Consider the following 17,171-nt stretch of genomic DNA (forward strand, 5'->3'; position numbering starts at 1 on the left):
CAAAATTTGAGTCCCTCAATTAAGCCGACTTCTGATGAGTCGGTTTGCATAATGGGTAAAATGATGAGGTTTTTGGCCACAAAATGAGTGTTACTTTATCAGCAAAATCATAAGCAACTTGGGAGCTTGTAATGACCCTGCCCGTTTGATTGTTCTTCTAAGATATGAGTCCCATAACTTTTACAATCCCGAATTGCCTTCCCCTGGTTTTAAAAATTCTTTTGTTATCTCTCCTAGAATATCATAGAGGGAAGATTTAAATTTTTAATTCCCAGCCCCTCAATATGCATAATGGAAAGTATAGCTCATCTGAGGAGATATCTGCAATATTGAAAAGTTTTATATAAATCAATTAAAAATGCAGTGGCAGAAATATTTGTTTAAATTAAACTGACAATAGATTATTTTTGTCAGCAGACAAACCAGTGTATCGAGGCAATCATAACCTAAAAATTATTCATTTTATAGGTTCATATTTTTATAGTTTTTTTTTTGCACATGGCATATACAGATATTCAGCAACAGTTTTTCTTAGTGATCATCATAACTTTGAAGAGAAGAATAAATATTGTAAATTTTTCATAGTGACTTAAGAATGCAACATGATAAGAAATTTGCTTCATAATATTACAGTATAAGCACATATTTATTGGGTCAGGGGATTTGGGAAAAGGTAAGTTTCCCAGGAAGCTTCTGCTTTAAACAGTCTAATGTATTTGCCTTTGATAGAAGCCTTTAATAGTGCTTCTCTGCCTCTTACACCTACTAGGCTCAGCTCGCTTTGAATCTTATTCCTTTGAAATGCAACGTTATTATGAATGTAAGTTGTTGGACTTTGCTACAATACACAATGCCCTCAGGAATTGTAGAGGTGTATACAGTTTTTTGCCACTAACTAAATGTCCCAGACTGTGCCGTTTTTGTATTTTCCTCTGATCCCCCAGCTTACTGCTGCTTCAGTGTTGCAGGAAATCTTTTGCTATATTTTTACACTCACTCATTCAAGTGTGAGCCTTAAAGCGTCTCCAAGCCCCTTGGGTGAAGGAAAGTGTGGAGTATGCTGCTCAGGGGGCTCTTTGCACTGACATTTGTTTATGATAAATGTAACTCAGGTAACAGAGATGGGGGTGGATTGGAATAAAGAAACCCATCAGCCTTAGTTCGCGGAAGAAATGCTGAGGGCCTGAACCAGAGCAGTAGGAATGGAAAAGAAGGAACAAATTCAAGACGCCTTCTGAAGGAGTAGAATTGACAGGAATTCATGATTGTTCGCTTATGGAGGAAGCAAAGAAGAAAAGTCATATTTTTAAATTGAAGCCATTTGCTGTTTTTTTTTATTATTAAAAAACAGTACTAGCCAAACTAGAAAAAAAAAATTTAATGCAAGCATAAAGGAGGAAAGAACTAACCATAATCCTAATTAAGTAGCGATAACCTGATTTATGTTCTTTGCATACACACATACGTGTATGTGTGTATGCATGTATGTATACATATCACATATGTATACACATATACGTGTGTGCACATGTGTGTGTATATATATGCCTTTCATTCATTCATATGCTATACCCACCTGTTAATTCCCTATTGAGGTATATTCAAGTTGTATTCAACTTTTGCTGTCACAGATAATGCTAATGTGAACATTATTATGGTTAAATATTTGTATACATCTTTATTATTTCCTTATGATTAATTCTCAGAAGTAGAATTATTGGATCAGAAAAGGCATTTGTGTTTTAAAGGAAATTGCTAGTCATTTCTACATTCAAACATTTCCACCTTGCGCTTCAGAAAGTATATACCAATTTATACTTCAAATCACAGCCTTTCAGCCCAGGTGACTGGGTGAGTGGTGATGCTGTTAATTGAGTATATATAGGCAGAGCCTCGTTTGTGGGAGGAAGATAGTGGGTTCAGGTTGGGATGTGGTAGCTGAATTATTTTCATTATCTCCCTAGATAGCTCACATTCCTTTGCATTATCTTTGTGATAATGACAAAATAATAAAAATAATAACAGCTGACATTCATCATACTGTTACTGTGCGCCAAGCCCCTTGCGTGAATTATCTCACTAATTCTTACAACACTGTGAGTGGTGGTAACATTACCCCCATTTTACAGAGGAGAAAATTGAGGTGTAGAGAACTCAAGGAACTTGACCAAGGTTACAGGGCTAGTCAGTAGTAGAATAGGTGTTAAAATGAAAATCCAGGCTTTCTTAACATATAGATCTTAGAAGCACATTATAAAGACGAGACGAAGTCATAGTAATTAAGTTGCATCCTCAAGAAGGTATGGTAAAAAGCAATGACGAAAGAATGGATTCCAAAGCAACTAGTCTACCTATTTTTCCTAGCATATTGCTAATTCATCTTTTTTTTTTTCATTATTCTTCCCACTCTAAATATTGCCCATTCTTAAAAGCCAAACCAACATGACTCTACATCAACAAAGACTTCCTTGACCACCCCAGTGGATCTCTTCTTCCTATCCTCTTGGTTCTCACTGGATGTCTGCCCCTCACTGACCTTCACCGCATACTGCTTTGCTCTAGTAGTTATTTTTGAATGTCGCCTCTTCCCGAATGTACTGTGAGCCATTTAAGGGAAATGCTTTTGGTTAAGTCCATCACACCTTTTTGTAGTTATCACTGACCAGGCACTGGGCTAAACATATCCTGTTTCATTTGTACCAGCCACAGTCTTGTGAGATGAGTACCATTATCATCTGCACTTTGTAGAGGAAGATCTGGGGCTCAGAGAGGTAATTTGCTCAAGGTTGCATACGTAAATGCCTATAACAGGATGTAACCCTTAACTGGTATACTGAGGTAGTTGAGAGTAACTGGAAGGACCGTTAGTATTCGGGTGGGCAGAAAAAAAGGGGAGAGCGCTTTCCTGTTCGAGAGAACAGTATAGAGAATGAGAGTAGAATGTGGGGAAATGGGCAACAGTTAATAAATGGTCCGATGAATTAGGACCTAAGTATGATTGAAGGAACCTTCAGTGACCTCTAGGGAGGATGACCTTTTTCTCTGTCTTGGGAAGCTTTGAAGGTCATTTTGAGCAGTGGGATAACCTTGGGTAGTTTGAAGGCAAAGACCAGAGCAGTGGTTTTCATCCCAGCCTCCCTTTCCAAGGGCATCTCATTAAAGAGGACTAAGGGGATTCAAGAAAGCTTAATTAAACCTGTGTATTTACCTATCAGGAAGTTCCACAGACCAAGTCAAGCATCGTATTTATTTGCTTCTTGTAGGGGTCACAACTCTCTATGATAACCCTTGTTTTCTCATTCTTCCCCAAAGCTCTAGTCATCATTGGTATACACTTTCCCCTAAGTTAAGAGAGGAAAAGGAGTGATTACTTAAAGGCTGTTTTGTTCAGAAATTAAGATAATTGTCCATTGGACATAATTAACAAGTGTTTGGTACCTAAGAGCATCATTCAAGGAAAATGTACCCCAGCGCTGACAAGTCAGTGGTGGGCAGAATGGAAAGGAGAAGATGATTCTTTATGGTAGAAACAGAGGTGAAAATTGATGCAAGTATTACAGCATGAACCTTAGGGATATGGTGTTTTCTGTCTTTTAATGACACCTTGCTATGAAGAATGAGGAGAGAATAAGAACTTAAGATTTTTTTTTTAAACAAACAGATGCGGTATTTTATTTTTTTGGATTTTTTTAAACTGAAGTATAGTTAATTTACAATGTTGTGTTTCAAGTGTACAGCAGAGTGTTCAGTTTAATATCAATATATCTATTCTTTTTTCAGATTTGTTTCCATTATAGGTTATTACAAGATACTAAGTATAGTTCCCTGTGCTATACAGTAGGTCCTTGTTGGTTATCTATTTTGTATATAGTAGTGTGTCCATGTTAATCTCAAACTCCTAATTTACCCCTCCCCTCCCTTAAGATTTTTAAGACAGAGAGTATAAATGTTAAACAAGAGCCAAACCATATCACTGAAACTTATGTAATGTCAAAAATACATCCTGGATTGAGAGGGAAAAACATTCTTTTTCAAAGTCTGTATTCAAGTATCAGACAGGTAAGCCAGATTTTTATTTGTTTCATTTAAACTTCGAAGAAACCATCCTGAAAGCAGCTTTGAAGCCTATGAAAAAATAATCTTTAAATTAGATATCTTCCAAATATACTTTTTTTAAAGTAAAATGAAGGCTTTCTTTGGAAATTCTCTGTTTCAGTCGAATTAAGAGATTATCTTCTTGCCAGCTAGTTTAATATGTTGTCTAGAATTTCATAGTTTTATCTTTAGTCCTCCTTTTTCTCCTCAGATTCTTCTTGAAAATATTCTTTAAAACTTTCCTGACAGTCTTAAGTGAGAACCATCTTTATGTTTTTATCTACCCTGGCCATCTGATAATCTTGTTACGCACCAAACAATCTATAGGAAAAGAAACAAAACACCATATTTACGTGTTCCCTCAAGTCAGTGGCTTTGAGAAGGTAAAAAAGAGGTGAACAATCAAACCACAGAAAACAAATGATGTCTTTTTTTTTTTTTTTTGGCTTGGTTAAATTTTAAGCAAAATTGAAAACTAAAAATCATTTACCAGTGGTTCTGAATATTCCTTCTAAATTCACTGACTTTTAATGTGAGCTTCCCCTAGATTGTAGAAACATTTCTTTTCGCAAATGCCAAACCTCCAGAAACTCTGCTAGATGCGCTTAACCTCTTAAAGACAAAGTGGCAAAAATTTACTCAAGTGGGAAATTTATGGGTAGCCATTTTATTTCCTATTACTACCGCAGTATGGAAACCCGCGGATTTTTGGCTAAGATATTGAGTCCCTTAAATAAACTATAGAGTCTGGAGAGAGTTTAAAACAGTAACAGTTTAGACATTTAAAATAGTAATAATTTAAAAAACTAGTATGATTGGGGTTTTTTCCCCCCAGCAAAAATACAAGCATCAGAAACCACACCTTGAAAATAAAATATATTTGGGAATACACACCCGTATACATATGTTCCATTTAAGTAGGTTTCTTTTTAAAGCCCATCTTTGAATAAAGTGAGTATAATGTGCTACTTTTTGAATGGCAGATGCATTTATTGCTGCGCCTCTGTTCAAATTTATTTCCCATGTTTTCTTGAATCCAACCAATGTTAGCAGGAGAAAGTTACTTGTAGTGCCTGCTGGAATTCTCTTTACACAAAGTAGATATTAGTAAACTGGGAAGGAAGATCCATGTATTTCCTGCTAATTCCATAGAGAACATGTATCTTTATTAATGTTAATGGTGGGGACCTCTCATTATGTTATAGAATAATCTGCTTTAGCAAAGGTTTTTCTCCTCAAGAACTTCATAACATTTAAAGGTTAATATGTTAGGTAAAGAACAATATCTTAAGATAAGCGTTTTTATTACAGGACATGATGGGATGGTTTTTATTAAATTATATGATGATTTGAATGGGGAGAAAAAAGTGCATCGCTTCTTTGCCCTCAACTTTAATGCCTTTAATCAAATAATGACCTTCTGGAAAATAGTTAATTTTCAGCATTTGGAAAGATCAATACCACTTTGCCACCAAAAAATGGCCCAGACGATGAAATCTGATGTATTTAAAGTATCATTTCACCCTTTTAACCTAGTAAATAATTGAAAATGCTTTCAGTAGTGCTTTGCCGCTGTTTTGTTTCTCACTGTTCAAAGTGATAGGATTGTTCTTGAAAAAAAAGGTTTCAAGTTGGTGTGTGAAGGAAGGATGCAGACCTCACACCCGGAAGTGGGATTGTACCCCCATCAGGCCTTGTGTGTCTCTGCATTAGGGGCATGGAAGAAGTAATATGTTTTAATACTATATTTGAGGCAGAGTGTATATAAAGCACAAAAAGGGTGGAAATGGAACCCTTCTGGAACATTCAAGGGGTGGTTTAAAACATCATTAGTCACTTTGCATCTTTTGTGATATCTTTCAACCTTTACGTTGGGGTAAAAGATTCAGTAGTTCTGACAGTTAGAACCCATTTCCCCCCCCACCCCAGCTTATAGAACATTGATATGAAATTACCCATGAGCACAGATAACTTTGTAAATTTAAAAAAAAAAAATTGCCCTCTCTTAGCATGTTTGTGGGCAAATTGAAAACTGTCTTCATTAGCATAAGTAACAGATTCTTTTAAAAGTAGAAAATTATTTGCTGAATGATAAATTGCTAGCTCTCTAGTTAGTCGTTGTTGAAAACGTACTCATTCAAAATGCCTGGTGTAGTAGTTTAGTCTACAATACTGAAATTTTTTTGTGTGAGAAGTACTATTTAATGGATTATGTACTTAATCCTATTCCTACTACTTGCTAAACTGTAATTCATGCTTTCCACTAGAATGTTTGTATCAAATACCTCCCTATTCAGATTGATTTCTTTTAATGTCATATATTATTATACTATATGCCCCAGAGATTGGAACAAAATACTTCTGCAAATAACACATGAAAGATGAGGGTAAGGGGTGGGAGAATAAATACAGACTCTGAAATGTTTTGCTTTTTAGAACTCAAATTACCCATTCTGGTTTGTTTTTTTTTTTAATGTTTTTTCCTTCTTAGTTGCAGGGAGAATTATTTGTCATTTTTCTTTCTCTTTTTATAGCTCTTGGGTTTAAAATGTATATGTACGTAACAATCATATATACATATCTGTATATTGTATTAAATGACTCTGTTTTTTCTCTCAGAGAACACTGAAGTCTCTTTTCCCCTGGAAAACTAGTTGTGTTACGTGCTCCCAGCTCTGTCACAGACCAGGCCTTGTAAGGGTTCTCCTCTTATGTGTTTGAGGCTTCCTAGGTACAATAAATTCATTCGTGAAACGAGGTTGCTTTCCTGACTCAGTTAAAAATCACTGTGCACCCCTTATCTGTTAAAATGATAGAAGCAGCAAATTGACTTGAATTAACTGTTCTAAAAAGAGTGGAGTGGAAATCAGAGATTGAGTTTGGGTGGAAATTAAGCAGCTGAGAGATGAAGGTGCCAGGATTTTTATTTCAATGTGGTACAACAAGATTCTGTCGGTAAAGCACATCATTAGAATATTGAGTTTAGAACTGCTAATTTTTCCTTTAAAATGAGCATACAGTCATGTGTTTCATGGACCATGATAAATTGCCATTGTGTTGTCATTGAGTTTGTTTTGCTTTTTTTCAGTACTGGTTTGGCAGTCGTTCTGCATTTTCTCTTTTCCTTTTTCTCCCCCTCTGATCTTCCATGTCTTTCATAGATTCCCTAACCAAAACCAGTCCAAAGAATGTTATTGATTTCATACAGTCTGAGGTTTAACATCTTTACCATTTTCTTGCTTACAGTGGCAAGACATTTACAGATGGTTCTTGGTTCCTATAAAGTACATAACAGTATTTCCTTTGTGGCAGATGGATTCAAGACTTTTAGTTCTCAATAAATGTAGGTTTACAATACATAACTTTACAGGATTTGTGTTGTATATAACAGGTTTGAACATATTATCTCAGAATTCATCTGCATGGCATTTTCAGCTTGTTCAGGGTCCATGCCAGTTTTTTTAAGTAATAGGGGAAGTGCTGTGATTGATAGCAACAGCTCAAGGCGTGATTTTGAATAGAAACAAAGGGTTTAGAACAGAAGGTGTCAAATTAAACTTTGTCAGTTTGAAAAGTAGGAACATCCTGAAAGTTTTACTTATTTATTTACATGTGGCTACTGTTTATATTTTGCCCTCTTTATATTCAGCGTAATGTTGCTTGGCAAATTTACTACATTTAAAGTTTAGGTTGTTCCTTGTGCCATTTTAGTTTTCTGAGAATAGATCATTCTTATTATTTTAAGGCTGTTAGTCTCCTGTCTTTTCTACTGTTCAGAACAGTTGTGATCTAATTTTAATTGTCAGAGCAATTCCCTACCCCCGCCTAGGGTCTTATGATATTTTAAGTCCCAGAGACCTGGCTTAAAAGGTAATTATGTTCACATTTTGCAACAAAGTGCAGCACCTTATTCACCTCCTCCACCCAGTAAATCTATGCATGTATCATTTAAAAAAACCAATCTAGTATATAGGGAAATCATTATTTTTATTTGTTACATATTACCAGTATTCTGACATATCGTTGTCTTTATTTGCCCTAACAATATGGCTTATGGAGAAGCGACCTAGGAAAAGGTATTGGGGAATTGGAAAGCATTTGGTTTTTTTCGTCACTTTCTGCAAAACATAGATCAGATTACTGTCATCATTAATAGAGTCTCGATCGATAGGATTTGAGGGCGTCAGAATATTCCGACGTGTTTAAATGGTATCATAATAAATTGATCTTCTTTTTGCCAGTGTGAATTGGGAATGAGCCAGTTGATTTCTCTGCTGACAAAGAACTAGCCTGTCAGAATATCTGTTTTCCGTTATTTGTTGAGGGCGACGCACAGCACACCGCTCCTCCCCCCATTTTTGTTTTTTGGAATACCCTTGTAGAACTAACAGTTCCCAGCTGCATGCACTGTTAAATATTTTTCTAAGAAGCATCTGATTTCAGTCTCTTAAAATCATCACATCTCTTGAAAGGCTAGCGGAGACATGCTTCAGATTTATAATTCATCACATTATTTTTAGATAAGGAATTAGAAGTATTATTTAAGGGCAGAGGTTAATAGCAAACTACTGGAAATGTTATGTTAGTCATGCGCAATTAATAAAAATAAGAATCCGTCTCATAAGTATAGAGACAAAGAAGTGACAATAAGAGCAAAATATTTGTTGAATGAGTCAGGGCTCTTTTTCTGAAATATTTGTGAAACCAGCATGAGTGTGATTGTTTAGGAATTAACTATCATTATTAGCCGTTTTAAAAGAACTAATGATTTTCTTTTCCAAAGAACATCTGTGATCCACATGTTTGTTTTTTGTTCACATATATGCAAGTGCTAACTGATCTCTGTGTTACTTTTAAAAGTTTCTAAAAGGATTCGAGAAATTATTGAAGTTCTTCAGCTTTCTCTGAGAAGATTTTCTTACATGAATCGTTCTTAATTTAACTTTTAGCAATTTTTAGTTACAAGCATTTATTGCTAAAAAAAAAAAAAAAAGACATGCTCAATGTTAAGTACTTATTGCAATAGTATAATTCTAGCTAAGTAAAGGAAAAAAAAAACTGTTCTGTTCTTGATGAACCTTCTAACATCTCTTGAATGGTAAATAAAATTGTAGCAATTTGCTGTGTTTAGGCATGACGGCCTGTCAATTGCCATAGCTGAAGAATGGAGACAGGGGTTGGGGGGGGTGATCTTAACCATAGTTAATATTCAAGCCTTCAGGAAGACAGATCTAAAACCTGCCCTGCATCAAAACATAGAGGTAAAGTGTAAAGAAATAGCTTAGATGTAGGAAAATATAAAATATTTTCATGGCTGAATCGAGAGAGCAAATATTTGTCAGTAAGAGCTAAATAAATATCTCTGGGGCACCATATGCAAGTGGGTCTCAAATATTTCAAATACTCAAATACAGTTTTGTAGTTAATGTTCTATTCACATAAATAGAGCTAAAATGTGACATGTCACCATATGATTCCAGAAAGAAGCATAGAAGTGCCATGGTTAGAAGAGAAGCACGTTCAGTGACACTGTCATCACAATTACTTTTATTTTTTATTGAGCTAATATTCTTTCAGGTAAATCTTCAGTTTACTGTCTGTTCTCTTAGCCTGGAGTTATGCATTCAGTAGCATCAAATGAGTGCATGATTACATGACGGTCTGTAGGTTAATTATTTGTTTAATTAAACAGCGTGTTGAATGGAGAATCAAAGGCCTCTTAGTTAGGGTTAAGGCTAGTAGATGTCATGAGGGTTAGCAGCTGTCACCCTTGACTGGGTGGTAGGTGTGCCTTGGGAAGCTAGTGTTATCAGTCTCCATCTTTCCTTTTAAAATGTTTCAAATAGGCCATTTAAGGGAGAATAGGCCTTGCTTCTTCCCACAGTTAGAAGAGAATTTCTCCAGTGGTTCAGTTTGAGAAGGAAAGGAAAGGCACACCATTTTCTGATGTCACCCAGAAGTAACAACAACAAAAAAGCAACTCCCTTTGGCCAGTTCTAAAAATCAGCTACTAAACTGTACTCTTTCTCTTCCCATCCAACTAATTTACTTAGAATTTCCAAGAAACCCCTTTGTCTTAGGTCGAGTTCCCTAAAACAGAGGCTAAGGTAAGGAATCAGGGACTCATGATTTGGTGGTGAGGGACCCGGCCAGCATTCAGGAGGACAAGAAAGTGGAAGGGGTCAGGAAAGAATGTGGTCTCAGGTAAAGTCCGTATTGATGGGGAAAGGCAATAAGAAGGTTGGGGAGGGCCATCTCTGGCCATCTCTGAAGGGTAGAATGAGTCATCACTGTGGGGCAAGAGGGTGGGTCAGCCAGTCACTGGCCACCCCAGGGTGAAGGGGCTAGTGAGGGGTGGAGTAAGCATCCGGGCATCTCCAGGAGCGATGGCTCCAAGACATTTGTCCAGAAAAGAGTATGGTTGTAGGCCGACAACAGGCAGCACGGCAGCTGGGGCTGGTTGCCTTGGCTGGTGAAGGGGGTGTGGGTGGGACCTCTTCCCTCTTTCTGTCCACCCCATTGCAATCCACCCCATTGCTTAGTGTCCATCATGGCGGCCAAGATAAAGAAGGTTTGAGATGATGATTAGAGAATGTGAGACATGAGAATGTGAGACAGCGTACTCTCTTGGACCACTCGGTTCTTGAGAATCTGAGGATCAGAAACTGGGCCTTAGGAGGCATCAGAGAGGTTCAGGTTTTGGCATTCGTTGGACATTTCCTTGTCTCTTAGCCCAGGAATTCTATTAAAATGCTCACTTGATGAACCATGTGTGTACATAGCAGCAGGCAGGACTCCGAGGTGTCTTTCTGGAAAGTTCTGTCTTGGAGAATTCTTCTAATGCTCATTCTAAATACAGTGCCTTACCTTGGACGACATTCTTGCTCACATAACTGCACACGTCCTTTCTCTCTCTTTCCTACACACTCACACACACACACATGTTCACACAGAGTTGCCTTTCTAATACAAAAATTATAAACTTAGGGAGTCCTTTTAGAAAACAAAATTATTCTAAAAGCCTGTCCTAGCCCTTCTTAAATACCTTCAGAACCTCAGATGGCCACTCATCAGACAGGAAGCACACTCAGCCTTGCTTTTCTCCTCTGACACATTCTGCAGACTCCATGGTAAATGGGTCTTGCCCTTGGAGCCTGAAAAATAGGACCCTCCTTTAAGATGCAAATCTGAACGTGTATTAGAAACAGAGCCCGCTTCTGCGATAGCCACGGCTATTCTCTCTGAACAGGTTAAAAAAAAATTTTTTTAACAGATTGGGGTGTTTGTATTTTATTTTATTTTTATTAATTATTTTTATTTGCGTTGGGTCTTCGTTGCTGCACGTGGGCTTTCTCTAGTTGCGGCGAGTGGGGTACTCTTTGTTGCGGTGCTCGGGCTTCTCATCACGGTGGCTTCTCTTGTGGAGCACGGGCTCTAGGTGCGCGGGCTTCAGTAGTCGTGGCGCACGGGCTTAGTTGCTCCGCGGCATGTGAGATCTTCCAGGGCTCTAACCCGTGTCCCCTGCATTGGCAGGCGGATTCTTAACCACTGTGCCACCAGGGAAAGTCCTGGAGTGTTTTTAGCTTGTGAAAAAAGTTAACTTCACAGGGTCCTTCCTTTTTAGCTCCTAATGGAAAATGTCAGCCGACCCCCCTTCACCTCCCCCTGCCATCAGCCTGAACTGACCTGTTATGCCCTTGTCTCTAAGGGGTGGCTGTGTGAGCTATTACGCTGGAAAGAAGATCCTTCTCCAGAAAACAGGACCCTGTGGGAGAACCTCTCCATGATCCGAAGGTTCCTCAGTCTCCCTCAGCCTGAACGTGATGCCATTTATGAACAGGAGAGCAACGCGGTGCATCACCATGGCGACCGGCCGCCCCACATCATCCACGTGCCCGCAGAGCAGATTCAGGTTCGTTTACCTTGGCCAATTCAATATAACACTCAGTAAATAGAGGTTTAAACTTAGCAGGGAAACGAGCATTTCTCTTCTTTCCACCAGTCTAAACATAGGCTTCTGAGCAAGAGATAACAATACACTGCCATCTCACTCAGGGGGAGAAAAGGAAAACGAACACACGTTTTCCAACATGTGTATTGTGTTCCTCTCCTTTCATCTCCCCTCCCCCAAAGCGATGGAACCCCCTTCTACACTTATTTGGCAAGTCTGTCTTTGTTAGAATTGGGTGGTTTTGTTGTGTGAGAGCTTAAGAATTTTGTTGTCGCTTTTGAAAAAATCAGAATTTTTAGAACGCCACCTCTTTTTTAATGAGTACCAATACTGTCCCCGAGGAAAGGCATGACTGCTGTTTCTGTACAGGAAGTTAATTGGATCACAACTGTATACCTTGGATTCTGTCCAAAAGAGAGGAGGGGAGGGAAACTAAATTGGCTTCTGGCTTCTGACTCCCTGGCCCTGCCTTCACTTTGTAGCTCTATCCTCACAGCCTTAGGGAGCACAGGTTAGGGGTGAGTCACGTTTGTCTGTCTTTCCTTTAGAGCCCCTCTCCCAAGACCCCTGGGAAAGGAGAGTCTAGAGGCGTTTTCTTGCCAGGCCTGCCAACCCCTGCACCGTGGCGCATTGCTGCTCCGCAGGTGAGCCAGGCACAAGTTAACCTATGCCAGCAAGAGAGGGACACACAGAGAGGGTGGTGCCAAGACCTGCTCTCTTGGTCAGGATGCTCAACCTTGCAAAGGCCGTGCTAACCGTGGCATTGGCCGAAGATCCCTGTGCCGGCAGAGTCAGCCTCGGGCTCAGCTTGTCACATCCCGCGACCTGTCTCCACTCATCCACTGAGTGGATCCACTAAATTCATCCCCAGTGAATTCAGATTGGGAAGCTCTGGGTCCAGGTCGTTGTTGGCCTCCGTTGCTTAGGAAGTGTGTTGAAATTGAACTTGAGCTGTACAAATTATTTGTGTTAAATCTAAGGGGACGCTTTTAGCTTTCCCCTTTCAGGGAAAATGCCATTGCCTTCCATAGTCCTAAAATTCTATGCTCTCTTTGTTGAATCACCTGTATATTATTTCTTGGTATTGCTATTGGGGGGGAGGGGCCGCGGGAAGGGGAGGAATACACACACATACACATATGTACACAATAATAGCGTTATGCATCCACTAAGGGAAAAAAACCTTTGACTATAAAAGTTAAATTGAAAAAGAGAATCCCTTAGGATATCAAGCACTAAAATAATCGTGAAAGCCTGAAAAACTTACTGTTTAGCAAAAACAAAAACAAAAAAGATATGTGTTAAGTTAAAAAAATAGTACTTGTTTGAAAATGTAAATTGTTTTTAATAAAATTGCTTCTTAGGAGGATTAAGGAAATGCCTAGGGCACAGTACAAATGTTCTAGAATTTGGGGCTTCCTCGGGTTGATTTGCTTTGCTAAGAATCTTGGATATGGAGTGTATATATTATGTGCATGTGTCACACGTTTGTTATGTATGATTGTGTATGGAAATTACAGCACATATACAGATACTAATTATGAAAAAGTGTATACACTAAATTTAAATCCTAATCACATATGAGTTTAGTATAGATAAAACAATTTGCTAGCCATTGTGGGATGGATGGAACCTTTATTTGTTGGTAAGAAAAAAACTTGCAGTGTCAGCCCAGTGCAATTTTGTAAGAAATCTGTGTGTCTGTTAGATTGAAACTGCCTAGTAGGACATTCACACGTGAGAATCTCAAAAACCCTTTGGATTCACAAGGGCTGTGCTGCAGAAGACCAGAGGCTTACCCATTTTATTTGCAACGAAAATAAGACTTTGTATGCGTATGCTTGCTCAACGTTTTACCCATCCAATGAAATGGGACAAAACACTCATTTCCTTCCCCACGTCTCCACAGCTCACCTTTCGAAAATGCCTTTGAAATCCTTACTTCCCAATCTTCATTTAAAATCTTTGTCAATTATTGATATCATAATTTGCTTTGCTGTCTTCGCCTCTGATGCGTATCCTTCTGGTGAAGTTTATGGCTCACATTTTCAGAGCGCCGAGTTCCGGCCACCGTGAGCTAGCCTAACCTCTGATGAGGAAGCCCAGGAGCCCCCCCAAGCCCTCTTAATTCCACCCTTTCTGGTGATCATTTTGATTTTCTTCCTAGTACTGTGGGCCATTTAGCTGGCTTGCCTTTCCGCCCAGGATCCCTGTCCCCGTCCCGGTCCAGGCCAGGTGCATGTGGGATCCCTGACCATGTGCTCGCTCGTTGGGAGGCCGCATGCGCAGTGGCCAAGAACGCCGCTGACCCTGTGCTTGTTTCTTTCCTGCAGCAGCCGCAGGCGCAGCCGCAGCCGGCGCCGCCCCCCGCGCAGGCGCAGGTGCAGCAGCCTCCGGCCGGGCCCCGGCTACCCCCGCGGCAGCCCACCGTGGCCGCGCCCGCCGAGGCGGAGGACGAGAGCCGGCAGAAGGTGCGGCCGCGGACCAAGATCTCGGTGGAGGCGCTGGGCATCCTGCAGAGTTTCATTCAGGACGTGGGCCTGTACCCGGACGAGGAGGCCATCCAGACTCTGTCCGCTCAGCTGGACCTGCCCAAGTACACCATCATCAAATTCTTTCAGAACCAGCGGTACTATCTCAAACATCACGGCAAGCTGAAGGACAACTCGGGCCTGGAGGTGGACGTGGCCGAGTACAAGGAAGAGGAGTTGCTTAAGGATTTGGAGGAGAGTGTCCAAGACAAAAATGCTAACACCCTTTTCTCGGTGAAACTAGAAGACGAGCTGGCGGTGGAAGGGAACACAGACATTAACGCCGACGTCAAAGACTGAGATGAGTCTTCTTTTCCTCCATCAGCACCAGTGAAATTGACTAACGACACGGAAGGTCCACCCTGTACTCGCTCAGCAAACCTTGTTGTCCATTGTTTGGCCAATGAATCTTCAGAAACTTGCACAAACAGGAAAGTCGAGAAAGGATGATACAGACTGCACTAAGCGTTTTGCTCTCTTTTACAAACTGCTTGGCAGCCCCAGGTGAAGCATCGGATTGTTTGGTATTAAAAATGAAAATTTGTGTTCACGGAACACACCCAGGTGTGTACCCCGTAAGCATGATACCAGTGATTTTTTTTTTTTAATTATTATTCTGGAGCCTCAAACAAGCATTATAACTTCTGTGATTATTATTTCCTTCCTTTAATTATTTCTGTAACACTTCACACTGATCTTTGGAAACTCGCCCCTCGTTTAAAAAAAAAAAAGAAAAAAAGAGTTTGTTACTCTATTGTATGTTACAAAAGAACTATAGACTGTGGAATGCAGTTTAAAGATGACATATGCCAACAAATGCCTTGTATTATATGGCACTGCCGTAATTCAAATTTGTTTTTATTTTGGAAATAAAAGTTCACTGTAATTTTTTTTTCATTCTCATTGTTACATGATTTTTTAAAAAATGAAAAGAAAATGTGAAACACAGTTTAGTCCTCATTATTTATTTGTAGATCCTGCAGCATCATGTTGTAATTAATTTTTTGGAAGTTTCCGTTAAATGTAAAATTGCTTCTCGTTACCATACTGATTCTTTTCTATTTATAAATGTATTTTGATGGGCAGTAAAACAAAGTGTCTTAAAAGTTTTAAATAGATAAAATGTGCTTTACACAGTTGCCTATAAAAAGTGCTCTATGTTATCCAAGCAATTCATACTATAAGCTTCACTCTTATTGTTGTATGCAATTTTTACTATCATGCAAATAAGCTTAGGTAAATAAAACTAATAGATCACCTTAGAAAATTATGCAATTAATGTGAAAATAATTGATGTTTGCAATGTGTCTTCCTTTGGTTTACAATCAATTTTAAAGCTACATCTGTATAAAATTTCTGTATAAAGGTGTTATTTCTTTTTTATGAGTTTATGGCTATGAAAACACCAGCTATTTTGTTACAGCTGGCTGTTTTTATAAGTGTATCACAATTTTCTTTATGCAGAAATGTTCTGATTAGGAGTGGTTATTGACTGTAACTACACAATTAAAATTGTTTGTATGGTATGACAATGGTAGGGTTTGTCTGCTTATGTGAAGTAACTTACAGAGTCCAAGACGGCCCTCTAAGTTAGAATGCATGTTAATACTTTCTTGATATTTTGCAGATCTGAAAAAGAGCAATTGAAAAGTCACTTGAAACACTGTATATTTAAATCACAAACACATGCTCACTTTTTAAGTTTAACAATGAAGACGATAGCCTGTTTTTGGTTAATATATTAAACAGAGATAGGAGGATGGTCAAAAGACTCGCCAACAAAGACATCAATTCAGTCTCTAGCAGATAGGTGCTTAGAATGGATTCATCTGCATTTACTTCACAATACTTCCATCATGGCGACACTTTTTTTAAGCTGATGTATGAATATTTTTAAAGGCCATTAATAGTAACATAAGTAGGGGAAAAAAATGGACCTTCTGTTTAAAAACTCCTTAGTAAGCAATGTATTTTTTTTTAAGTTGTAAATGGAATATAACTTAATAACTCTGAGCTTATTTGGTTGTGTATGTCATAACTATAAGACCTCCGTGAAGAAAATAAGAATAACATGCCTGGAATTGAAACACGCACTTCAAAATTCTTGCAACATGAAACTCAGTAAACTCCAAGATATAAAGTGAGGTGTGCTAATGGTCATGAAAAGGATTGGGGCCAGTGTTGCAGTTTTTGGTTATTTTTTTTTTTCACATTCACATTATCTTTTGCTTCTTTTTAAGATTTCCTACTTGTTAGCAGGTGTCTGTTTTCCTTTGCTTCTAAAATCACCCACTCTCTTCCTGCCTATCTTTTTCCCTGAGCCCTGATGAGCCCATCGGTGGGCAACTGGACTGCTTTAATGCTGAATTTAAGAAAATAAAGTGGGATGGCTGAAAACTCCCAATTCAGCTTTCAAAGTTACTATTTACTTTTGAAGCACAGCTGAACTACTTTAAAGGCACCTGGTTTGCTGTAAACTTAAAATTATATTGGAAAAGTTTTCAATTCTTTTCATTAAATGAGAGAACAACTTTTAAATATTCTTGCTTATTACTAGGGTTCAGAAAATCATTTAAGCAAAAGAAATTTGAGAT

General features: G+C 38.7%; 1 protein-coding gene across 5 annotated transcripts in view; it reads left to right on the plus strand.

Moving 5' to 3' along the window:
- The window catches only part of SATB1 (SATB homeobox 1), a 99,484-nt gene extending 83,375 nt beyond the window's left edge, over positions 1–16,109 (plus strand). For 3 of the 5 annotated variants that reach the window (XM_033855275.2, XM_033855277.2, XM_019934426.3), the window contains exons 10-11: positions 11,804–12,007; positions 14,380–16,109. In XM_033855275.2, the coding sequence (XP_033711166.1) occupies positions 11,804–12,007; positions 14,380–14,877 (702 nt within the window). In that variant the 3' untranslated portion in view covers positions 14,878–16,109. Of the gene's footprint in view, positions 1–11,803; positions 12,008–12,594; positions 13,126–14,379 lie in introns of those variants that run through there. The other 2 variants (XM_019934428.3, XM_033855278.2) reach the window with 2 other exon arrangements.
- The last annotated feature ends 1,062 nt before the right edge of the window (positions 16,110–17,171 follow it).

Source organism: Tursiops truncatus, chromosome 4, assembly GCF_011762595.2.
Source record: "Tursiops truncatus isolate mTurTru1 chromosome 4, mTurTru1.mat.Y, whole genome shotgun sequence".
NCBI lineage: Eukaryota > Metazoa > Chordata > Mammalia > Artiodactyla > Delphinidae > Tursiops > Tursiops truncatus.